At 37.9% G+C, this 26,433-nt stretch overlaps 2 protein-coding genes across 11 annotated transcripts in view; one reads left to right on the forward strand and one right to left on the reverse strand.

The window, feature by feature from the left end:
* Positions 1-23,910, reverse strand: part of KLHL28 (kelch like family member 28) — a 35,346-nt gene extending 11,436 nt beyond the window's left edge. The window contains exons 1-3 of one of the 8 annotated variants that reach the window (XM_019832971.3): positions 23,773-23,890; positions 6,895-6,976; positions 5,364-6,262 (exon numbers count right to left, since the gene is read on the reverse strand). In XM_019832971.3, the coding sequence (XP_019688530.1) occupies positions 5,364-6,262 (899 nt within the window). In that variant the 5' untranslated portion in view covers positions 6,895-6,976; positions 23,773-23,890. Of the gene's footprint in view, positions 1-5,363; positions 6,263-6,894; positions 6,977-9,448; positions 9,549-11,755; positions 12,688-22,136; positions 22,526-23,693 lie in introns of those variants that run through there. The other 7 variants (XM_045059870.1, XM_045059869.1, XM_023255669.2 and 4 more) reach the window with 7 other exon arrangements.
* Positions 23,911-24,047: 137 nt separating this feature from the next.
* The window catches only part of TOGARAM1 (TOG array regulator of axonemal microtubules 1), a 76,094-nt gene continuing 73,708 nt past the window's right edge, over positions 24,048-26,433 (forward strand). For all 3 annotated transcript variants that reach the window (XM_045059866.1, XM_045059867.1, XM_045059868.1), the window contains exon 1: positions 24,048-26,395. In XM_045059866.1, coding sequence (XP_044915801.1) covers positions 24,353-26,395 — 2,043 coding nt within the window. In that variant the 5' untranslated portion in view covers positions 24,048-24,352. The remainder of the gene's footprint in view (positions 26,396-26,433) is intronic.

Genomic DNA, 26,433 nt, shown 5'->3' on the forward strand with positions numbered 1-26,433 from the left:
TTAGATGATATACAGAACCTACAATAACGGTGCAATAAAAATTCTATTTGGGTTATGTGCCAGGTTCCTAGCAGAGAGCTCCTAAACTTAATTTCCTGAGTGATAAGAATATCTTTTGTTTTTTATAATGAGCCCCTTTCAACCACACTTGAGTTTATGCTACTGAGGTGACTACAAGTGGCCACCTAGATAGCTTCAGCATGGGAGCGGTAGCCAGAGGTACCAACCATGTAATTAACAGTCTGGAGGTTGAGCTCAATCACCAATGGCCAATGATTTAATCAATCATACCCTTATAACAAAATCTCTATTACATTCCCTAAACAATGGGGTTTAGAGAGCTTCCAGGCTGATGAGTACATTGAAATGCTGGGGGGAAAGGGGGAGGGGGTGGGGGTGGTGGAAAAGGTGGTGGCATGCCCAAAGGGGGCATGGAAGTGCTGTTCTTTTCTTCACCACACCTTGCTCAATGTCTCTCTTCCATTTGGTTGTTCCTCAGTTGTATCCTTTGTAAAAGCTGGAAATAGTAAGTAAGTACTTTCCGGAGTTCTCTGAGTCATTCTAACAAATTATCAAACTCGAGGGGGGTGTTGTGGGAACCCTTGAATTTTCAGTCCTCCCTACAGAATTGTGGGTAGCCTGGGCATCCCCTTTTGTGGCTAGCATCTTAAGTGGGAACAGTCTTCTGAAACTATGCCTTTAAGCAGTGGGGTCTGGGCTGACTCTGGATAGTGTCAGAATGGAATTACTGGACCCACAGTTAGTGTTGGATAACTGGTGTAAGAAAAAACCTCTCAATGATAATAAGAGTTCAGCTTTGATGATGGATTTTCAGAGATGATTTTTCTAGGTAAACAGAGATACAAGATATAAAGGCATTAGTTCTTATAATCTTTGAGGACAAATGAATCATTAGTTGTAATGAGAGCTTCTTTGTTGGAATTTGACCTGTAACTTAGAGCACTGAGGTGAGTGATGTCATGAGTGGTTTGGCTAAAAGTCCATTTAACATTTAATGTACTTGCATAATTAGTCAAAAACACTTTTAATGTACTGCCATCCTTATGACACCCTGTGTAAATAGAAACAACACTGTTCTCAGAGCTTCCTGAGAACTTCCTTAAGCTACCTACCCAGTCTCCACTTCCCTCTTTTGCAGACCTCCTTCCTTTACTAGCTAAAGGGAAAAACAGGCTACTAGATAGTATCTATCTTAAACCCCTTCTCCTTCTCCCACCCCTCCCCACTCCAGCAAACTTATCCTCATTTCTGGTCTTGGAACATAAAGGAATTTCTCTTTCTTATACTTAAAACCTACCTTTGCTTTTGGTACCAACCCCTTCCTATTTCCTTTAAACTCTTGCTCCATCAGCGACCATTCCTCTGTCCTGTACTCTTTACCTTACCCCTCTTTACTGGCATCTGACAGAAACATACTCACGTCTCTCTCTTCCAGAACAAAATAAACAAAAACTTCTCCTGACTCTATCATTGTGCTTGCCTTACCTCTCTCAACTCAGCCAAGATTGTTAAGTCTTCACAGTTTATTCCCTTATTTTTTATACACAGCTCAATCTGCTATAATGTAGCATTTCTACAATTATGCTGAAATCAATCCACCAAAAGTCACAAATGTTCCCCATATAGTCAAGTCTAAGAGCCACTTTTCTATCTTTATCTTTCTGGAACTTTCTTTAGCATTTTACATTTTTAGTCACATTTCTTCCTTCTTGATACATTTAAATTGCTTGGATTTCATGATACTATCCTCTCTTTTTTTTCCCTCATTTTAGTTTTTTTTTAAGGCTGTTAAGGCTGACTTTATTTTTTTTTAAATTCAAGTTAGTCAACATACAGTGTATTCTTGGCCTCAGGAGGAGAACCCAGTGAATCATCCCTTAAATAGGACACCCAGTGATCATCCCAAAATGTACCCTCCTAATGCCCATCACCCAACCACCCCATCCCCCCACCAACTTCGCCTTCAGCAACCCCTACTTTGTTTTCTGTATTTAAGAGTTTCTTATGGTTTGTCTCCCTGTTTTTATCTTATTAAAAAAAAAAAACAAAAAAACACAATGACTATTCTCTCTTGATTCTCTGACCTCTAAGACTGTTCGTGTTGCCCTCATCTTGATTAGTGTTCCCCAGAGGTTCATTTATGAGCCAATCTTTTTTCCTTTCTCTATGTTTTTAATGGGCAGAAAGAAGGAACATTTAAGCTAGTCCAGAAGACTTCATGGTTTTAATTTATACCTCTAAGTGTTACTATGCCAATAACTTACCATTTCCAGTTCTGATCTCTTTGTTGAGCTTTGCAATCATGTCCAGCTAGTGGGACATCTTTCACTTGGATATTTAATAGGCACTCCAATCTCAGTGCCTATTAGTTTCCCTTCTAAAATGGCTCCTCTTCCTATATTCTCTCTCTTGGTATATATTTATCTAATATCTAACCAAGAAATCAAACTCATCTTGGCCATCCCCTCATATCCATTCAACTAAATCTTGTCAGTCTGCTCTCTTAAAACATTTTTTAATTAATGCCCCCTTCTCTAACTTTGCTACTTCTACCCTAATTGAGGACCTCATAATCTCTTGCCTACACTTTTATAATAACCTCTTTCCTAATCACTCAGATACTAATCCTGGCCTCTCAATCTTTCTTCATAATGCAGTCAAAATGATCTAATATATGAATCTGATCACTGCACTACCCTTCTTAGTTTTTTGACCCACTTAAGAAAAATCTCTTCATCATGGCACATAATACATTCTTTACTTGGTCCATACTGACCACTGTCTATCACTTGCTGGTTAGACCTTTGAACTTTATTTTATTTTTAATGTTTTTTTTCTCTTTTTTAAGATTTTATTTTTAAGTAATCTCTACATCCAACATGGGGCTCAGACTTACAACCCCAAAGTCAACAGTTGCATGTTCCACTAACTGAGCCAGTCAAGTACTGAGCCAGTCAAGTACCCCTGATCTTCAAACTTTATATTCTGGAATACCAAACACCTTTTTTTTTTTTTTTTAATATTTTAATTATTTATTTTTATTTGGAAGAGAGAGAGGGAGAGAGCAGGGAAGAGGGGCAGAGAGAGAGAGAGAGAGAGAGAGAGAGAGAGAGAGAGAGAATCCCAAGCAGGCTCTATGCTCAGTGTGGAGCTTGATGTGGGGCTCAATCCCAAAACCCTGGGACCATGACCTGAGCCAAAATCAAGAATAAGACACTCAACTGAGTCACCCAAGGGCTCCCTCCAAACAGCTTTCAGTTTTCTGCACACCCTATACTGTCATTCCATTGCACTGTGTCTTTGTGTACTTCCTGTGATGCCCCTGCTGTCTTTTGCTTGGGTCTTGCTTAGCCTTCAACACAACTTGGACGTTAACTTCTCCACAATATCTTCCCTAAATCCTCCAAGTGGGATAAATGCCTTTCCTTAACATTTCCATGGGATTATTTTAAACACTGCATTAACACTACATATTACAATTACCTATTTAAATATTTGTCAAATAAATAAATATTTGTCTCCTTAACTAAATTATAAATCTGTTAAAGATCCACCACCCAGCATAGTATCTGATGCACTGTGTCTACACTATTTTTGCAGAAATATATTGAATAATTACTTAGATTGATTCCACTGTTTCCATAGTTATAAATTATACTGCAATAATACTAGCTTAGGGCAAATGACATTAAAAATTTTTTTTGACAGACTGTATGATGAAAGATTACTGGGTCTAAACACATCAACAGTTCTTATAACTCTTCAAAAATTTATGTCTATTTTTTAAGTTTATTTTGAGAGAGAGAGAGAAAAGGAGAGGGGAGAAAGAGAGAGAGACATAGAGAGAGACTGAGTGGTGAAAGGGCAGAGAGAGAGAGGGAGAGAGAAAGAATCCCAAGCAGGCTCCATGCTCAAACTCACGAGCCGTGAGATCATGACCTGAGTCGAAACCAAGAGTCGGAAGCTTAACCAGCTGCACCCTTATGTCTATTATTTTTAATATTTGAGAGACCAAGAGGCAACTGGTCAAGAATTTTTACCAGGTAAATTCACACTTGGAATTTTCTGTCATGACATTTAACTAATATGGTTTACTTTATGCCAATAATTAATGCCTTTAACAATAAGAGTAAATAATTTTTATAGTCACTATAACTAATGTTCTACCTACAGCCCAATCTCTATGATACTAGCTTTAGACTATGCAATTAACTTAATTTTAGACAATTAAAATGCACAGTAAGACTTTTTAAAAGATACAGATATATCAGTTGACACCGCTAAAACATCAAGTTTCCTATCACTGGACAGGAAAAAAAGCAATCTACCAAATTTCTGAAAATGGCCAGAAAGAAATCCATATTATCAAACACGAAAGTTTTCATGAAGCATTCCCATTCAAGGGTAATGCAAAGGTAACATCCTGCTATATTTTCAATATATAAAGGTTACTTGTATAATGCTCCAAATCAGAGGACTTTTGTAAATAAATGTTTGTTGGAAACCCAGTCACCTCATTTGTTTATGCACTGTCTATGGCTGCACTCACTACAATGGCAGAGCTGAGTAGTTATGACAGACACCATCAGCCCATGAGGGACTTTTGTAAATAAAGTTTTGTTGGAAACCCAGTCACCTCATTTGTTTACGCACTGTCTATGGCTGCATTCACTACAATGGCAGAGCTGAGTAGTTACGACAGACACCATATGGCTGCAAAGTCTAAAATACTTACTATTTGGCTCTTTATAAAAAAAAAAGTCTGACAACTCCTACTGTAAGTTATTAGAAAAGAAAACACTCTTTACTTCTGTCATTAAAAAATATTCACACCAAAGAAAATAAATATGGAAGCCTATGATTTGTATTGGTATCCTACTTTTTCTTACTTCTTTGGTGGTTCTTCTAATTAATGGTATTCATTCAAACCCACTATAGTCCCCAGTCTGCCCTCATCAAAAATTCCTAGCTCTCCTCTTCAGCATCTTCTGTTATAGTTAGCAATAATAAATCCCTGCTGACCTGGTCAAATAATAACGTAAAAAGTTTCACAAATTAAAAGAAAAAAAAAAAGACATAAAATGGTAGAAAAGTAACCAAAATGGATAAAGTTTGTGCAGAGAGGGCTTGAGGGGAGGTTGTTAATAACTGGGAGTGTTAAAGAGAATGGATGACAATGTGATTGACACAATCAGGAAAGTGTTTTAGGAAGAATGGAAGAAATAAAAAGAAGCAAAGAAAGCAAACAGTAAAATCAAACTTTTAAAAAATACAGAACATTAGCATACTTAGAGAGCATAAAATCTTTTAGTATCAATCATTTAAGAAAGCTTTCTATTTACCTGTCCAAACAGGCAAATAGTCCAGATTTTCCTCCTACTGCACAAAGTACTTTGGGAGCACAGCGAGGTCGTGTCATCAGGACTGTCTGATGAGAAAGTCTATGTTCAGGCATAAAGTGGTACTTTAGGGCTTCATTCAAAAGATGTTTACAAGTGCGATCATCACGAATAAGATGATTTGCTTCATATAGTCTAGTAAGAAACTTAACACTCAGCAATGGTAATCTCACACTGTTAAGCAGCTGTGCTAAGTATTTCTGACGTTCTTGTACGTCATACTTGATCCAAGACTCAAGTGCGTAAAAAACAGTCTCTTCAGTAGCTACGTTCAAACAGTCATTGGAAACAATTTCATCCAAATCAGCATGTGTAAGTTCAAAAAACTCTTCAGTCTGGCAAACGGCTTCAAAATTCTGGCATATGTATTTAGTAGCTGCCAAATAAAGGTCATGACAACCATATGTCTCTGCAAAACGAGAAATTCCAATACAATTGCCAGGATCAAGCTGGCTTTCAAGAAATGCACAACATTCTTTTAGGACAAGCTTTATCTGGAGTAGGTTTGCTGCTGGAAGGAGAGATTCAACTGTGTCCTGCGAAATAAAAACAGTCCCGGTATAGGCATACTCCACAATGGCCTGGAGAGCAGTTTCATCAATGCACTGAAACTCAACCTCACTGTTCTCTTTTTCAGAAAGGTTTCCAGTGAACATAGCTTTGAAATATGGGCTGATGCTGGCAAGAACCACTTTGTGAGCATGGATTTTAACATCACCTACTCGAAGAACGATGTCACAGAGTTCGTGATGTTGACGAAGAAGATTCAAGCCCTGCAGAAGTTGTTCAGAATGTAAGTGGGTTAAGTTAGCAAGCATGTAGGTCGGGGATGTGTGGTCCATCTATGGAAAAACAAAAAGCATGAACAGTTATTTCAAAATGATCTTGCTAATATGATTGATTCCTTTTTCAAATAGTATAAAATTAGCAAAATCTGTTTACTGGTCTGTTTGTTGGTTTTTTAATACTTTATACTAAATACTAGACAGAAGCTTTTAGAAGTAGAAGGGATATTACCAATCATATAGTTCAACTTCTATATCATAAATATTAGGAAACAGAGGCCCAAAGGTTATGTGTGTGATATGTCCCAAACCGCAAAGGTCTCTTGACAATGGACTTTTGGACTACAACTCTGCCAACTCTTCTGTTTCCTTTCATTAAATTCAAGTCTGAGTTACCACTGTGACAAATTACAAATGTGAAAATGCTTAAAGGAAAATGAGTTCTGAAACAATGCTAGTAGGTTTTTGGCTATTTTATCAGGAATAATATCAATGCCTACCAATCTAATCAACAGATGCTTTAGCTGGAAAGAAATTCCATGTTAACACACATTTTAGTCAACAATTCAATAATTACTTTGATAAAGGGTGCTGAATTTAACAAAGGTATTACTATCAACCAATTGAATGACAATAAAAATTAATGTGAGTACAATTTGATGCTCTATAGTGAAGGCAATTAGGCTCACCTACTCATCTACACCGTATCTACTCAACTCTTCACCATAACTTTAGATCATATTCAATCAATCTTCTTGCCACTTTGTATGTCTGGAATATGAACAATAAAAAACAGGAAAAAAGAGACAGAGGAGAATAAAAGAAGAAAAAGAAGCGATAGGGATTGCGGTAAATTGAATAATGGCTCCCAAAAAAATATCCACATCCTAATCCCTGGAACCTTTGAATGGTACTATCTGGCAAAAACAACAACACTGCAGTTATAATTAAGGATTTTGAGATGGGGATATTATCTACTGGATTATCCAGGTGGGCCCTAAATGCAATTTGTAAGAAGACTGTAGATTTGACACAGAAAGAAGAAAAGAAGGTAATATGACCACGACGGCAGGGACTGGAATGAGGCAGCCACAAACCAATAACTGGTAGCCCCCAGAGGCTGGAAGAGGAAAGGAACATATTCTTTCCCTAGAACTTCCAGAGGGAGCAAGGCCCTGCCAACACTTTAATTTCAGCACAGTGATAACTAATTTCGGACTGTGGAAGAATAAATTTCTGTTGCTTCTTTAAAAGGTTTATTATTTTAAGAGCGAGAGAAAGAGAGTGCGAGCAGGGGAGGGGCAGAGAGGGGGTAGGGAGAGAGAGAATTCCAATCAGGCTCCATGCTCTCGGAGCCTGATGAGGAGCTTGCTCCCTCAAACTGTGAGATCATGACCTGAGCCAAAATCAAAGAATTGGATGCTTAACCTAAATCAAAGAGTTGGGCATCCAGGTGCCCCTGAATTTCTGTTGCTGTAAGCAACTGAGTTTGTTGCAACTTGTTACCTAAAAAATTAATACATGGACACTTCAGAATGGATCTTTTTAAAAATATATGTACATATATATATATATATATATATATATATATATATATATTTGTGTGAGAGAGAGAGAGAGAGACAAAGAGAGACAGAGTGTGAGCAGGGAAGAGGGAGAGAGACAGGGAGACAAACAATCAGCAACAGGCTCCAGGCTCTGAACTCTCAACACAGAGCCTGACACGGGCCTGAACCCAAGAACTGTGAGATCATGACCAGAGCTGAAGTCCAACTCTTAACCGACTGAGCCACCCAGGCGTCCTTCTTCAGAATGGATCTTAGCAGCTGCTTAGAAATATGAACTGCTTTGTTCCTATCTCATTCACACTTCAAACATAAGTTATTGGGATAATAAAAAAGTAGAAGATTTGATTCTAATTTTTAAAGTATTACCAAATAAATCAAAACATTCCAAACCAATATCAATACAGGTAGGACTGGGAGAGTATAGCACTTTATTCCTATGCATTTTTAAGTGGAAATATCCAAATATTGAAACTTTTATCTTCATCAAGAACTTCATCATTTCACACTTGTTTCAAATGAATTTTAAATCCATTAACAAATTATGGTAACATGGCCACCTAACAGCTGGTATCACTGACCTCCACTTCTGATCTCTCCAAATAATCCCCCACACATCTAACAGCATAATGCCAATCATGGTATGAACAAGTCTCAAGAAATTTCTGGAAAAAAAAATTCTGTGTCTTCCAGTAGGTACTTTATTCCAGAACAGAAAATTGGCAAGAAGACAGCAGCCATAGGCATACGGTTAGATCTGGATCTGTTCTTTTACTTACTATAGGATTGACCTTTTAATCTATTTAACTCCCTTTAGTCTCAGTTTACTGGAAAAAATTAGTATTTTGACTAAAAAGTGAAAAATGAACAACAGGAATGGAAAACATACAGAAAACAAGTGAAACGATTAAAAAGCAGCCGTAAGCTACTTTACATCTAGTTAACTTCTCTCATCTTCATTTTTCTGATCTATAAAATGAAACATTATACCTGAACTATATACCTCACATGGTTTTTGAGGGTCAAATTAGATATTGCACATGAAAACGCAATAAACTTTCAAGAGTTACAAGTACAGGGTATTATGGTGAGGCAACAAAAGGGGAACAGCATCAGGAAATAAAAAGGACCTTGGAAATATAAGATGAGTTTTAGTCTGAACTAGGTCACATACTGTTACATGGAATCGATACATTCCTTAATCTGAATATTAATTTTTTCATTCATAAAAGAATACCTCCCTCTACCTCAAAAGGTTATATGAAAATGTTTTCTTAAAGTTGTTTTTTTTTTTAATGTTTATTTGTTTTTGAGAGAGAGGGAGAGACAAAGTGTGAGTGGGGAAGAGGCAGAGAGAGAGAGGGAAACACAGAATCCGAAGCAGGCTCCAGGCCCTGAGCTGTCAGCACAGAGCCCGATGTGGGGCTCCAACTTGTAAACCATGAAATCATGCCCTGAGCTGAATTAGGATACTTAACCAACTGAGCCACCAGGCGCCCATTTTAAATGTAAAGTTCCATACAGTTTGAAGTGCCATGAATATAGCACTTAAGTGCCATTTTATTAAGTTGCCTCTTCCAATATCCTCACTTTCACTAATTCCCATTCTTTCCACAATAACCTTTCATTCCAATAAAGCTCATGTAATTATTAAAGGGCTATACAAATATTTTCTTACCATATGCCTGATTTTTGTCTATAGCCTTTCTCCTCTCATTTTCTTTTCATCCAATTCAAATTCTCAACAGGCTGGGTCAAATTTAACTTCATCTGTAAGTCTGTAAACATTTAAATACTCAATTCCTTTATATGTAATTAATTATATGTGGCGTTTTGTGTAACATAAACAACTCTCTCATTGTCTAAGACTCTCAACTCTCTCAACTTTCATTTGTCTTATTTCACAAGGAGAATGTTATTCAGACTGAAAAGTGCAGAATAAACAGGAAAAGTGAACAGATTCAAAATAAGAGAAAGGGGGTGCCTAGATGGCTCAGTCACTTAAACATCCAACTTTGGCTCAGGTCATGATCTCGCAGTTCGTGGGTTTGAGCCCCACGTTGGGCTCTGCTGCCAGCTCAGAGCCTGGAGCCTGCTTTGGATTCTGTGTCTCCCTCTCTCTCTGCCTCTCCCCGCCCCCCACCCCTGCGCGCTCGCCCGCTCTCTCTCTCTCTCTCTCTCTCTGTCTCTCTCTCAAAAATAAAAATTAAAAGGGAGCCTGGGTGGCTCAGTTGGTTGAGCATCTGACTTTAGCTCAGGTCATGATCTCGCGGTTCATGGGTTCGAGCCCTGGGTTGGGCTCTGTGCTAACAGCTCAGAGCCTAGAGTCTGCTTTGGATTCTGTGTCTCCCTCTCTCTCTCTGCCTCTCCCCCTGCTTGCACTCTGTCTCTGTCTCTCTCTCAAAAATAAATAAATGTTAACAAAAGAAAAAATTAAGAAAAAAAAAACAGAAAAGACGAGAAAGGGTTGAAAAAGGAGATTTAACTAATCAGACAAGAAAGGGAAATAAAGAAATAAAACTGCCTTTGTTAGCAGGTTACAGGATTGTCTACGTAGAAAATCGGAAACAATCAACAAGAACATTCCTGGAACTAATAAGCAATTATAGTAACGTAGCAAGATACAAGGCTAATATCAAGTCAATCCCTTTTCTATCTATACATCAGCAATGAATAAGTGAAATTTGAAATTAAGGACATATTACCGTTGACACTAACACCTAAAAAAATGAAACACTTAGATACGAATCTAACAAATATATACACCATTTATGTGAGGAAAATTGTAACATTCTAATGAAAGAAATCAAAGAACTAAATTAATAAGAAGCTACTGCATGTTCATGGATAGAAAGACTCAAAATCATCAAGATGTCAGATGTCAGTTCTTCCTGACTTGAACTATATATTCAATGCAATCCCGATCAAAATTCCAGCAAATTATTTTGTGGATATTGCAAACTGATTCCAGAGTTTATAAGGGGAAGTAAAAGACACAGAAGAGCCAACTCAATATTGAAAAGAACAAAGAACAAAGTTGAAGGACTGGCATTACCTAATTTCAAGAATTATTATAGGGGCCCCTGGATGGCTTAGTTGGTTAAGCATCCAACTCTTGGTTTCAGCTCAGGTCATGATCTCAGTTTGTGAGTTCAAGCCCCACATCCACTCTGCACTGCCAGTGTGAAGCCTGCTTGGGATTCTGTCCTTCTCCCTCTCTGTCTGCCTCTCTCCCTCAAAATAAATAAATTGAAAAAAACAAAAAAAAGAATTATTATAAAGCTGTATTAATCAAGACAACTGAGCCACCCAGGTGCTCCTAAAAAAGATAAGTCTTTAATTTTTTTTTTCAACATTTATTTATTTTTGGGACAGAGAGAGACAGAGCATGAACGGGGGAGGGGCAGAGAGAGAGGGAGACACAGAATCCGAAACAGGCTCCAGGCTCTGAGCCATGAGCCCAGAGCCTGACGCGGGGCTGGAACTCACGGACCGCGAGATCGTGACCTGGCCGAAGTCGGACGCTTAACCGACTGCGCCACTCAGGCGCCCCAAAAAGATAAGTCTTTAAAAAAATAAATTAAAAAAAAGGAGACTTAGCTAATCTTTCAATTACTACCAGTGCCACAGACTGGAGACTGTTTTAAAAAATAAGACCGTAAATTCAACATTCTGATAAGGTTAATGTTATATTTGATAATATTTTAGAATAAATTATTAAAGGTTTGATTTGTGAATACCTAGAATAGGATGTAGTGATCTGTAAAACTAGAATGGATGAGCTAATAACAGTAAGACATGTTATAGACTAATCTTGTTTCTTCTTCTTTTTTTTAATGTATATAGAAGACTTGGACATCAGGAAAAGACTTGACGATGAACTAGATGTTTGTAAAGAATTTTACAATGACTCTCATGATTTTGACAGCAAAACTAAAAAATATAAACTTCAGTTAACTAAATTAGCAACATGAGAGTATACCACCTTCATGGAATGAGGTTTATCTGGAGGAAAGCTTCTAGAACATGCTGTAAGGCCAAAATGAAGAAGATACTTGGGCATTCCCTTCAACTCTGCAGGTGACATGAAGCTTCCAAAGACAGCAAAATCAGTGGTTAACAAATCAAGGATCCAAAAACACCTGATATCTAACAAGAAATTTAAGAGGGTAAATGTTGACATTCTATAATGAATTACAAAACAACTACATAAGTATAGCTTAAGAGAGAAAAGATACATTTGTAGGATATGTTTAAAGGGCTCAGGGGTTTTAATTTTAATATTATTTTAGTACACTAAGCTTATGTACATTTATGTTGCAATAATAGAACTATAATATGCAGAACTAACAGAGACATTCTCACTTTGCTCTGCAAATGTCACACTACATCTAGAGTATAGATTTTGGATACCATCCTTTAAAAGGGAGCTAAACAAAGTATAACACCTGACAAAGAGAAGAAATTCAAATCATGTCTCATGGGTAATGGAACTGAGGATGGTTGAGTCTGAAGAGAAAGAAATCTGAAGGTTATCATGTAAAATAACCTAGGGGTAAAAGTTACTCAATAACTATATTATTATTATTAATTATACAGAGATGGTTCAAAGATTAAATAAGCTTATACATATAATGTGCTTAGAATATTGTTTACCAGTAAGTTCTTGATAAATATAATTTTATTTATCAATAAGCTACTGCATTTGAAGTGAATTTCTTGACTACTTAAAAGGTATTCTGCTTTCTGGGTTGCACCATTTCTCACTACTTGATAAGAAATCCACTCTGTACTACTGAAATCCTGTGCCCCATAAAGTATTGCAGAATTGCTGATTTTTAAATCAAGTAAATGGAGGCGCCTGGGTGGCTCAGTCGGTTAAGCGGCCAACTCTTGCTTTCAGCTGAAGTCATGATCTCATAGTTCATGAGTTCCAGCCCCACATCTGACTCTGTGCTCACAGCATGAGGCCTGCTGCAGATCCTCTGTCCCCCTCTCACTGCCCCTCCCCCATTCTCTGTCTCTCAAACATTAACTTAAAAAATCAAATTAATGAGTTATTCATTTGTTTCACTTTTATATAAAGAGGAACCATATAGTAATAGATCCTTACAGTAAACTAGTTTTTGTGTATTTAAGACTAATAAATTACCACTAACATAATATGAAAGCATGATACAATACTGATTTGTAAAAAGACACACACATATATGTACACACAAAACACGTGTGTGTGTGTCTGTGTGTATCTCAAGTATCCAGATATGCAGGACAGTATGATTTTAATAAGGGACTCAGGAATCAGGGTCCTAGGGTCACAATATTGTCTTTACTATTTACTAGTTGTGTGACCTTGGGAAAGTGATCTTAAAGTCTCATTTTCTCATCTCAGTAAAACACAGACAAAACAGCACATATAAGAACTCAATAACTGTTAGATGCAATTTATTATTATCAATATCATACTTAGAAAGGCTTGTTTTTTGCTGGCTAAGCCGTGTGACTTCCTTTCATGCTTACCAAAAAAGAAAAGAAGCTTACTTACTATTGAGTGAACTAACATAACCAAAGCCTGGCTAATCTGACCGGAAAAGATACAAGGCACTTTTAAATTTGGACAGTTTGCTAGTGGCACACAAAGAAGAGTAAGCCAAAGACTAGGCTTCCTGAATTCTTGTCCCACACAACAAAAAGGACAACAAAACAAAAGGGGCTGGACGATGGCAACACAAGTTAGAAGAACCCAAACTACACTGCAGCTAGGCAGTTTTATGTTCTGCAGCTCTATTCTTTGGGGTAGGGGCACATGAAAGCCCCACATCTCATCGTAATCAGGGAGATGAAAAGAAGCACTCTCATGACAGACTCTCACGGTTATAAAAAGGCAAGTGGGAGATGGACTTGTAGCGGCTCCATAAAGGTCTGCCAACTTTTAGTGTTTCAGGAGAATCACAAGGTGTTCCAGCGCTCAGATAAGCTGCAGTCCCAGGATTCAAGCTTTTGCTTATGTGGACACATACAGGCAACGATGAAGGTCATGATGAAGCTGTTCCCCTACACTCAGACTTTCTATAGATTTCTCCTTTAACCTACTTTCTTAGTCCCCCCCCCCCCACCCCCCGCAAATAATAAAAATGATCAAAGTTTGAAAAACAACTCAAAGAAAGGGAACTGGCAAAGATGACTTTGTGAAAAAAACACTCACACATAGTTCCGTGCATCACTGTACAGGATACACATGACACGATGTTCATTCCCTTTAAGTTAAGAAATACTGTGAATGGGGAGCCTGGGTGGCTCAGTTGGTTGAGTGACCAACTTCAGCTCAGGTCATGATCTCATGGTTCATGAATTTGAGCCCTGCATCAGGCTGTCTGCTGTCAGCGCAGAACCTGTTGACATCCTCTGTCTCCCTCTCCCCATCCACCCCCCCACCCCCTGGGTGGGTGTGTGTGTGTGCGCGCATGCATGCATGTGCGCCGTGCACGCGCTCTAAGTAAAGAGATAATATTTTTAATGCTCAACCAAAACAATTCAAACTATACACTTTAAAAAGGTTAAGATAGGAAACTTAAAATGAATTATAATGGAGATTTGTCATAACATCATTTTTAAAATTTTTAATTTGACCCCTTTCCTGTCTGAAGAAATGTGACCCCAAAAGCAATTCACAAAACTTTAACTTTTTTTTTTTAGAAGCTTTAAAACAATGGTTCTCAAAATTTGATCCTTGTACCACCAGCATCAGCATCACCTGGGACTTGTTAGGAATACAAATTCTTGAGCCCACACACACCTAAGGAATTAGAAACATAGACATAGACAGGAAGGGACAGCAAAAGCAACATGCATTTTAAGCCCTCCAGGCAATTGATATGTATGCTAATGTTTAAGAACCAGTTAAAATATTGCCATCACAAGTATAACTGCTAAAAAATTATTCTAAGTCACACTGTAACTCCTTCAAAATTACAAATTACAACTGTGACTATATTTGGTTCTCAGCTATTTACCTTAAATGTCTAAAAATAACTCAAAGAAGCAGTAACTTCTAATCTTTAAAACCTCATCTTTGACAGTTTACATTGACAGTTTTATCTCAATAACAACCTTGTGCAGAAGGAAAAGAAGTATCATGGAAAACAGGGAAGAACAGTGAACAAATTCAGAATTGAGAGATTTGGGATCGAGTTTACATGTGACTACTTAATAGCTGTTATGACTTTGGACAAATTACTTATTCTAAACTTGAATGTTCTCATTTGTAAAGTTTGTTGTTGTGGATTAAACCGAATGTTTGGTTTGGAGAAACAAACCAATGGAGAAGAATTAAAATACAGAAATAGATAATTCAGCATATGGAAACTTAGCTTATGATAAAGACCATTATCTTGAAATCAATAAGGAAAACAGGGCTTTTAAATAAGCAGGTTAGGGGTGCCTGGTGGCTCAGTTGGTTAAGCGTCTGACTTCGACTCAGGTCATGATCTCGCAGTTTGTGAGTTCCAGCCCCATATCAGGCTCTTTGCTCACACCTCAGAGCCTGGAGCCTGCTTTGGATTCTGTGTCTCCCTCTCTCTCTGCCCCTCTCCCACTAGTGCGCTCGCTCTCTCTCTCTCTCTCTCTCTCTCTCTCTCTCTCAAAAATAAATAAAAACATTTAAAAAATTTTAAATAAGCAGGTTAGGACAACTGAATAAAAATAGATAAAATTAGATCCCTTCCACATATCTACACCAGTATAAATTCCTAATGGATCAGAGGTATAAGTAAAAAATGAAATCATACAACTATTACAATAAAATAGGGTGAATTCCTCTGTAATGAGATTAGAAATAATTTCCTAATTATGACACAAAACCCAGAAGCAAGCAATGAGTGAAAAAACAGACTAACTTGATTGCATCACAACTTTGCCTAGCTAAAGAAATCAAAGGAGGGGCACCTGGATGATTCAGTTGGTTAGGCATCCAACTCTTGGTTTTGGCTCAGGTCATGGTCTCGCGTTTGGCGAGTTTGAGCCCTGCATCAGGTTCTGTGCTAACAGTGCAGAGCCTGCTTGGGATTCTCTCTCTCCCTCTGCCCCTCCCCCCACTCACTGTCTCTCTCGAAATGAATAAATAAACAACAAAAAAAGAAATCATAAGCAAAGGAGAAATAGGAGATTGAGAAAAATATTTGCAACACGTATATAACACATATCAGAATATTTATAACATTTCTAAAATACTCTAGCCCCACGGAAAAAATAAGCTAAAGAAATGAATAGCTCATTAAAAAATGCAAATGGTTCTTAACTATATGGAAAATTGCTCTACCTCACTTACAATCAAATGGATTAAAATGAGTTAATAATTCTTTCCTGGCAATATACTCTGTTGGTATGACTGTGAGAAACAGGCACTCTCACACACTGCTGTGCAAATGTCAAATGTTTAAGACCTCTGGAGGTAAATCTGGAAAATCTAGCAAAACTACATTTGCATTTACCCTATGACCCAACAACCCTACTTCTAAGAATTTACCCAAAAAATATACTGGCACAAAATATATAATGGCACCTTCATAAGGTTAATAATTGCAGGTCTATTTGTAAAAGCAAAAGAATAATTCTTTATGCTTATTTTTATGCTTAAGAGAGCAAGATGTAACTGACCAAGAATTTTAAAACAACTCGAAAGTCCACCAATAAAAGAATGGTTGAAAAAAACTATGACATATCCAATCAATCGAGTGCTATGCAGCTATGGAAGAAGAATGAGGAATCTCTGTACATAGGCTCTAGAGGGATCTCTGATCCAAGCAAGAGAAATATGTGTATAGTATGTCACCATTTACCTAAGAAATGGGAGGCTACAAATATACAGATTCACTTACATAAAAACAAAGGAAATATTAAATAATATATATTTTTAAAGGTTATCTACAGGAGGAGTGAGGGAACAGAGTAGAGGACATAGAGATAGAAGCTAGACATCTCTGAATATATCCCATTTTACAGATTTGCCTATGGAAAAAGAATTTTATATAATTATAAAGCAAAATTAAATCTTGAAAACACAATCCATAATAAATTTGAAAATAAAAGGAAGCAAAGGAACTCAATGTTCATCTAGTTAGTGGTCTAACCGTATCATTCCAAATACCTTTAAAACAGTAATTTGATGGTCCTTTCCTAGTAGGATATGCCCTAAAAAAAACCACTATTTTCAGTAATCACATTGCTGATGAAAGTGTTATTTGTATTGTGAAACTGTTATGTGTGCATTGCAAATGCATTATTACAAGGCATTTCTAATCATCCCTAGGGTCACTATGATCTGTAATTCTCAGTAGGGGAGCAAAGAGATAAAGATGTTGAGACTAAGATATTAAATATAAACCTTGAACTCTGATTTTGAATATAAAGTGTTTAGAATAGATCTATATACAGAAACATTAATTATATATTGATATATATTTTATGCATAAACATATAAAATGCAAATGAGATACACAAATATATAAAATATATTATTTTAAGAAAAAAAGTTAATTATATTTACTAGCTCTGTTTCCTAAAAAGGGTTAGAAACTATTAGATTAATGGCTGATTCGAGGCCTGGGGCACAAAAACGTCAAGATAAATTTGGAATTCTTACATACTAGGTAGCAAGAAAGCTATCAATGACAGCGAAGGTTATAAAAAACTTAGGAGCCAAACTGAATAGGCTATCATTAGTCAAAGATGGGACGAACTGAACATCAATAACTACAATTGATTAAAACTTATCAGATATGCTTAAACCCATGAGTCCATAATGATAACAAAATTATGATAATTAAAAGAAAGTCCTAATTCATCACCACTGGAAAATGCTAATGAACCAACTTATTATATGAAACCTAGTAAATAAAGGGAAAGAATCAAACATTTATCATGTCTTTTCAATACTAACTACACCAATGAGTTACCAAACAAATGAGGGGAAGTTTCTTTCATAAAAGTAAAGGAATAATACAGGAATGTTAATAAATAAAGCAATGACAGAGTGTCACCATTTCACAATCTTTTTAATTTCTTTTTCACTTTTATTTATTTTTGGGAGACAGAGAGAGACAGAGCATGAATGGGGGAAGAGCAGAGAGAGGGAGACACAGAATCCGAAGCAGGCACTTGGCTCTGAGCTGTCAGCACAGAGCCTGACGCGGGGCTCGAAGTCACAAACTGCGAGAGATCATGACCTGAGCCAAAGTTGGATGCTTAACCAACTGAGCCACCCAGACGACCCCACCATTTCACAATCTTAATGAATAAATGTAGGTAGGCTTTCATTATGAAGGGCTGCTAATATCACAAAGAGATAACCAGACATCAGGGTCTTCTGATAGGAGACCATAATATCACCTATGGATACTCTTGGACTCCCCGCCCTCCCCCCCCCCCAACAAACACCAAAATCAAACATGCAGTCAACAGTCTAGATCCAACTATTAATTTACAAGAAATACAGAGAACAGAAAAAGCACGTTAAACTATAACAGAAAGATGCAATTAGCAAAAAACATCCTGACTGTGAGAAACTTCATGGAATAAATAACCTAGATGCTTCCACAAATAAACTGAAAGAAATAAAAGAGAACCTACAGTTCAAAATAAACTTGAAACACAGATCAAGCAAATACAACTAATGAAATGTACAGGTGTGTGCACGCATGCATACATGTGCACACACCCATACATATATATTTAGGAGACAACTGGAAATTTGTACACTAACTGGATAATTTATCATATTAACTAATCACTGTAACTTTAGTTGCTAAAAAAGGATACTGTAGTTATGTTTTATATGTTTATATGTTACATATATAACATATAACTACATATGTAGTACTTTTAAGGGTTTTTATCTTTTTATACTAAAATATTTGTAGATAATGTTTTCAGAGATTTGCTTCAAATTAATATGGGATGAGCAAGCAGATGTAGATGTAGATGATCTCATGACATGTTGTTGTTGAAGCTGGGTGATAGAGACATGAAGGTTTGTGTATTATTTTATTTTTGCATGTTTTTGAAATCTTGCACAGAAAAAAATGTATGTGTAAGGCACTAAACTTGGCCTAAGACTTAGAGATGAAGAATCTGACGTGCAGAGACTTTAAATGAATTGACAAAGATCATACAAGCAGTAAGAGACATTATAGGAACTGTAACGTTTTCCTAATCTTAAAACAGCATTCTCTACATATTACATTAAAAAAATTTCAAAGCTGAACAGTGTAGACCTACTGAAAATATTTACTAAATCAATTTATAATTATTACCACTTCTGAGAAAACTAAATGATTCTATAAAGAGCAACTGGAATGGGGTGCCTGGGTGGCTCAGTTGGTTAAGCGTCCAACTTCGGCTCAGGTCACAATCCCACAGTTCGTGGGTTCGAGCCCTGCATCGGGCTTTGTGCTGACAGCTCAGAGCCTGGAACCTGCTTCAGATTCTGTCTCTGTCTCTCTCTGCCCCTCCCCTGCTAGTGCACACTCTCTCTCTCTCTCTAATATAAACACTAAAAAAAAAATTTTTAAATAAAGAGCAACTGGAATACCTTTGACTGTCACAGTGTGCCAGTTACTGTTCTAAGCTTTTTACATGTATTAACTCCTTTCAAACTCAGAATAACAACATGAGATAGGTGCTATTGTTATTATTCCTATTTTATAAAGTAATCTGAGGCATAGAGAAACTAGGCCCAGGCAAGACTTAAACCTTGGTATGCTGTTTCCAGAGTTCTTCACTACCAGGTTATAAAGCCTCACTTATAAACTCATAATTTCTTAATCTCAGTAAAGTTTAACTCAAACAAGAAACTAAAAAAGGGCAGAATAGAAACTCAAAAATAGATAGATCACATAGAAATACACACACATATATATATATTTATAAAAAGTACATCAAGGTTTTAAAATGAAATACAGAGGATCTATGGAACAATCATTCCCTTCTGTTATTTATATAATAGTAGCATTGTTACATTAAACATCCACAATATAAACACAATGTTAGATAAAAATCAAACTTTCCATAGTCTGCAGCAGCATCATAATTTCAGGTTCCGAAACAAAGCTAATAAAGGTCAAGCTGTGAGTTTAGTAACTATTTAACTGACACCTAAATTACAAAACAGTTGTGCTGAAATCAGTTGGGAGGCAATTATCTGCTACAAGGAGAACAAATAGTGATGAGAAATAAGAATTGTTAAAAAAAAAATCCAGACACATATATTTTGCTGTAATAAGTATGATTTATGAAATAATATTTTATTATGTCAGTCATTTTCTTAAATTTCTTTCCCACAGTTCAACTCTCCTCACACAAGAATTCAATTACTGATGGCATACTATTTTATCAGTGAGCCTATGAACAAGTTGGCATATTTTCCTGTTCTCTGGGCCTGGCTTTCATTATATCTGAAGAAACAAAAGTAACATTAGAAGCCTCTTATAGTATGAATCATTGTATCATGAAGTCAGAAATAATACAAAAGAAAGGAAGCTCCCAAAGCCTTTTCTACATCCAGTAAAAGCTGTAAGTTACATAAAACTAGTTGCAATGAATGTGAGATCCTGTTACCTCATACAGATTAGCACCAGAAATACAACAAAAATTGATTGTTGTTTAAAACTATACTTTTGACTCAGTCCAAACTGCACAACAGCTTTGAAACATAAACCTAAAGAAATGAAAATGTTGTTTAATTACACATATACAAAAACGGACTCATAATTTCTTAACCTTACTAAGTTTTGTCTCAAATAAGGAACTAAAACAGTACAGAACTGTTAAAAAAAAAGGTTAAAATATATATAATATTTTCAAGATAAAATATAATAAATATATGAATAAATATATATGAATAAAATATATGAATATATTTATAATAAAAATATAATATAAAATATATATTTAATAAATATAATTAAAATATATGAATAAATATAATATATGAATGATTAATACAAAAATCTAATTTTTTCCTATATTTCAACACTTTCCCCCACCAAAGCTTTTCCAAAGCTCTACTATGTACCCACATAGCTTGAGTTTTACTTTCTTTCTCTGTTCAATTACTTTCCAATGGATACAATTGCCACAGTACAAACATAGATGTAGCTTCCAAAACTTGTTGTGAAAATTAAATGAGTCCATATCCAGTAAGTACTTATCATCCTGTATGACAGATAGCCAACAATCAATAAATGGTAGTCATATCACGATCTGTTAATTGTACCTTTCATTTGCATAGCATTTATTCACAATAACTTCTTAAAACTATACAAAACTCTTAACAGTTTACAGAATTCACACTGATTTCCAATATTCCTTAATGTCTGTAAAATTTGAGTAAGAACACAGAAAAAATCATAGTGGTTTATCCAACCAAGTAATATCTTATGTCTGTGAAAATAAGAGATGTTTTTAGGACAATTTTATTTACCTTAAGTTCAGCTCAAAAAATTAATGTATCACAAATACTCCTATAATCCATTAATTTAACTAAACTTGTTAAAAAATATTGGTATTTTTAATTTGTCTTACCTGAATTTGGTATTTTCAACATACTCTTAATTACAGCCTTTCAACTTTAAAAGGTGTACTATTAAACACATAGTGTATTCCACTATTTTGGAATTTGATTTAAAAATTTTTGTCCTATCTCTGGGGTGCCTGGGTGGCTCAGTCAGTTAAATGTCCAACTTCGGGTCAGGTCATGATCTCACAGTCTGTGAGTTCAAGCTCCACATCACGCTCTCTGTTGTCAGTGCAGAGCCCACTTGGGATCCTCTGTTCCCCTATCTCTCTGCCCCCTCTGCCCAAACTCTTGCATGCTCTCTCAAAAAATAAACATTAAAAAAATTTTTTTATCCTATCTCTATTTATGGTTAAACATAAAAGGTTTTTCTAGTCAATACACAATTTCTACAATTCCCTGGATTTCTGGAATTCAAGAATAAGATTTTTTAAAATTTTTCTTTGTAAAAGAAATAGACCGAATATACATTAAATGGATGCAATCTGCCTTCCACAAAATAACCCCTAAAGATAATTAATAAGATGTATGATGTTAATTAAGGTCCCATTTCCTAAATATCCACCATGGAGACTAATGCATCTTCCAAGTCTTTACCAAGGAAATTAAATGTATCAGATACAAAATAAATTGCCATCTATAACATAGTGATCTACAGAGCCCTGAAAAAAGGATCAAAATTAAGACTCATTTTGCCTTATTCTAAGGGAAAGGCACAATAACTCGTTGGTTTAAGTATCCACAATCCTTGAAAAGTATTCGCTATGAAGAGAAGGGGTAATTCTAAAACTTCTACCATAACTTTGATGATGGTACATCATTCAAGACGTTCCAAGTTCCTTTTCTTTGATTCCATGATTACCACACAACCTCCACTTACTAACTTGGCTTCCCAAGTTCTTGGATACAGGAAAGAGTGCACTGGATTCTTCCACCTGAAAATTCTGATCACTGGAAAGGGTTATCTTCTATTCCAACATAAACTAGCATTCCAATATGTACATTCTAAAGTGTACATCATTCTCTTACTCAGTTTAGTTTGAATTGGGGTCCCGAGACCTGGAGTTTTATGACTAAAAGTATAAATATGAGTTTCTTACATTGAAATAGGAAAACCAGACAGACATTCCTTTTCACTGACGACTGCTACAATCATCTCTTGTGTTTTAACTCCCCAGCCCTTACCCTGTCCCTAAATTTAAAAAAAAAAAAAAAAAAAAAAACAACTTTTTTTTTCTTTTTTTGGTCTACTGAAATATACCTAAACCAAATTAGGCAGATTCATTTAAACACCAAAATGACTAACTAAACTCAAAATAACAACCAACCACAAAAGAACCGAAACCAAAACATAAGGATGTTTACATAGGCCTCATTCACATTTACTCTATTCCTAAAAGACAAAAAAGAAACCTATGATATCCAAATTGTACTTAAGACAACAGAAATTATGTTTTAACTTGCATTATCCAGCAACATTATTTAAAAAAGGTTTGCCCTATGTAACTCAATTATCCTGACTTCACTTACATTTAAAATGCATAAATGGGAGACCTCGAACGATAACTTTTCAGCAGCCTTTTCTCAATAAGTCATCCTAAAGTAATTAATTGTGTTATGCTTCAAAAAAGCCCAACTCCCCCCACACACTCCACAAGAATACAGCCTCACAACAGACACTCCGACACTCCAGCTCTTCAACTGTGTTCGCTTAAGTTTCATTTACAACAGGAAAGAACCACTCACCAAATTCACAGTTCGCCTAAAAAAAGAAATGTCTATTATTAGCCGTAAATCTACAGGGCAGTTCTCTTAGGACCGTGATGCCAAGCCTTCAACCGCAACTGAAACTGTCTTTGCAATCTCGGTTTCCAGGAGACTGAAGGGCTGCAGACACGCGCAAGGATCCTGCAGGGAGGTTGGGATGGCACAGGGCGCCGGAGGAGGGAAGGAGGTAAGTCTCATAAAGGAAGTGCATTAGGGGCCTTTGAGAACGTCTAAGGGAGAGGTGGGAGCTACAGGGAAAAATAAAGTAAGTACGTTTTAAAAGAGAATTTAAAGTGGTGAGATTAAGGAAAAATGAAAAAATCATCAACCTTCCAAGACCATCGTGTAAGCGAAGTAGGAAGGGGGTAGGGCGGGGAGAATAAGGGCCCCAAAGACCAGAATTTGAAAAAAGTACGCGAGCTATAAGCTTGGCCTTGGTCCGAATCTCCTGTCAGGGTACGCGGGCCGCAGGACAAAAGGATCGCACTAACTCAGGGTTGTAGAAAGCAACGCATTTGCAACGATAACAAGTCCTGCACAAGAAGATGTCGTCTTTCTCCCTGCTTGCTCCTGTTCATTTCTTTACCTCTTACTGCAGCACCAGCGTCACTCCGGCAAAACTCTGCCAAAGCCCGCGCCGCAGGAGGACAGCAAAAGGAAAATACCTGAGTCCCCGGAATCAGGCAGGTAACAACAAGAGAAGTCGCAGGCCAGCGGTGTCGGGGTAGGATCCCCTGCTTGTCCCCAGTCAAACCCCAATTCTTTCCGGTGGGGAGGGGAACTTCCGCTCGGAGCGAGAACGTCACTTCCGTCTAATGCCTTCACGCTGCTTTGCCTTCTCCGCTCTACAGACGTTTGCTACCATCGTAATGTTCTCACTTCCTTTTCCAGGATCCTGCTGCCTATTCGTAACACCCGACGTGGACTACAGGACCCAGCATTCAACACCGCAAGTTGAGTTCCGGGTCAAGAGGTCCGCGCTGGGTATATCACCATGGAAGCGATCGGTTTGGTCACGTGATGCCCCTGGATACGCCCGGTGGCTGCTGTGGGGTCTGGGGCTCAGGCAGGGGCCATTTTGCAGAAGGCAGCCTGCCGGAGTTGGGAGCGGCTTGGCAGCTAACTGAAGCTGTTCCTTTCCCTCCTCTACAGCTTGTGGCTTGTAGAGGAACCTGGAAGGCTGGGCTCCATCGAGCCCTTCAAAGACGATGGTTTCCTACAGCCTTTGCCATCTGACGACTCTCCATGGAGGCTGTGCCCTCTGCGCTGCTCCTGCTGCCGCAGCTTCCAGCCCTCTGTGCCTATCGCCTCCAGAGCTGCAGTCGTCCTTCCGCCCCAGAGACTGATGATAGTCGAGGTGGGGGCACCATGAGAGGCGAGAAAAACTACTGCCGTGGAGCTGCCGGAGACCACGGTTCCTGCCCTCCGACACCTTCACCTCTGGCCTCGACCCTCGTGATGCCCGCGGAGGCAGTCACAAGTGGTTGGTCTGGGTCTGGAGGTGGTTTGGCAGGGGGAGACGAAGAGGAGACTCGGCTTCTTCAACTCCTCCGAACCGCGCCAGATCCTTCCGAGGCCTTCCAGGCTTTGCAGGCTGCTTTGCCGCGGCGGGGCGGTCGACTCGGCTTCCCCCGACGGAAGGAAGCATTGTATCGGGCCTTGGGCCGAGTGCTTGTGGAAGGAGTTAGTGATGAGAAGCGACTCTGCTTGCAGCTCCTCTCGGACGTTCTCCGGGGTCAGGGGGAGGCAGGCCAGCTGGAAGAGGCCTTTAGCTTAGCACTTCTGCCTCAACTTGTTATCTCCTTAAGAGAAGAGAATCCAGCCCTACGGAAAGATGCGCTACAAATCCTACATGTCTGTCTGAAACGTAGTTCTGGACAGGTGCTGAGAACGCTTATACAACAGGGACTGGAAAGTACCGACGCCCGACTTCGAGCTTCCACAGCACTACTGTTCCCCATCCTGCTTACTCCTGAGGATTTGTTGCTCAGCTTAGATCTCACCGAGGTAATAATATCCTTAGCCAGAAAGCTTGGCGATCAGGAGATAGAAGAAGAATCTGAGACTGCTTTCTCTGCACTTCAGCAAATTGGGGAACGACTTGGCCAAGAGAGATTTCAGTCCTATATCTCTCGCCTGCCATCTGCGTTGAGGAGACATTACAATCGCCGCCTGGAGTCTCAATTTGGAAGTCAGGTTCCTTATTATTTGGAACTTGAAGCCTCTGGATTTCCTGAAGATCCTCTCCCCTGTGCAGTGACTGTTTCCAACAGCAATCTTAAATTTGGGATTATTCCTCAAGAGCTTCATTCAAGGTTGTTAGACCAGGAAGACTATAAGAACCGGACTCAGGCTGTTGAGGAACTAAAACAGGTGATGGGAAGAGTTAACCCTAGTTCTACCCCTCATTCCAGTCTTGTCGGTTTCATTAGCTTGTTGTATAATTTGTTAGACGATTCAAACTTCAAAGTGGTCCATGGCACACTTCAGGTCCTGCATTTACTGGTTATTCGCCTTGGAGAGCAGGTACAACAGTTCTTGGGACCAGTTATAGCAGCTTCTGTCAAAGTGCTGGCAGATAACAAGTTGGTAATCAAACAAGAATACATGAAAATCTTCCTCAAGCTAATGAAGGAAGTAGGTCCTCAACAGGTGCTTTGTTTACTCCTGGAACATCTCAAACATAAGCATTCCAGAGTGAGAGAGGAGGTAGTGAACATTTGCATCTGCTCCCTCCTGACTTATCCAAGTGAAGATTTTGACTTAACCAAACTGTCTTTTGATCTTGCCCCAGCTCTTGTAGATAGCAAACGCAGGGTACGCCAAGCAGCTCTTGAAGCCTTTGCTGTGTTGGCATCGTCAATGGGCTCAGGTAAAACCAGCATCCTTTTCAAAGCTGTGGATACTGTTGAACTGCAAGATAATGGAGATGGAGTGATGAATGCTGTGCAGGCCAGATTGGCTAGGAAAACCCTCCCAAGGTTAACAGAACAGGGATTTGTGGAATATGCAATACTTATGCCATCATCTGCCCAGGGTAGGTCAAGTCATTTGGCACATGGAGCAGATACAGATTGGCTTTTGGCTGGTAACAGAACTCAGAGTGCACACTGTCATTGTGGTGACCACACAAGGGACAGCATGCAAATATATGGATCTTACAGTCCAACCATATGTACCCGAAGGGTATTAAGTGCAGGAAAAGGAAAAAATAAATTACCATGGGAAAATGAGCAGTCTGGAGTCATGGGAGAAAACCAGACCTCCAATCCCAAGGATATAGAACAGGTATGCATCTTTTCTAATTTCCTTGAGTTGAAACTGGA

The sequence above is a fragment of the Felis catus genome, chromosome B3 (assembly GCF_018350175.1).
Source record: "Felis catus isolate Fca126 chromosome B3, F.catus_Fca126_mat1.0, whole genome shotgun sequence".
Taxonomy (NCBI): domain Eukaryota; kingdom Metazoa; phylum Chordata; class Mammalia; order Carnivora; family Felidae; genus Felis; species Felis catus.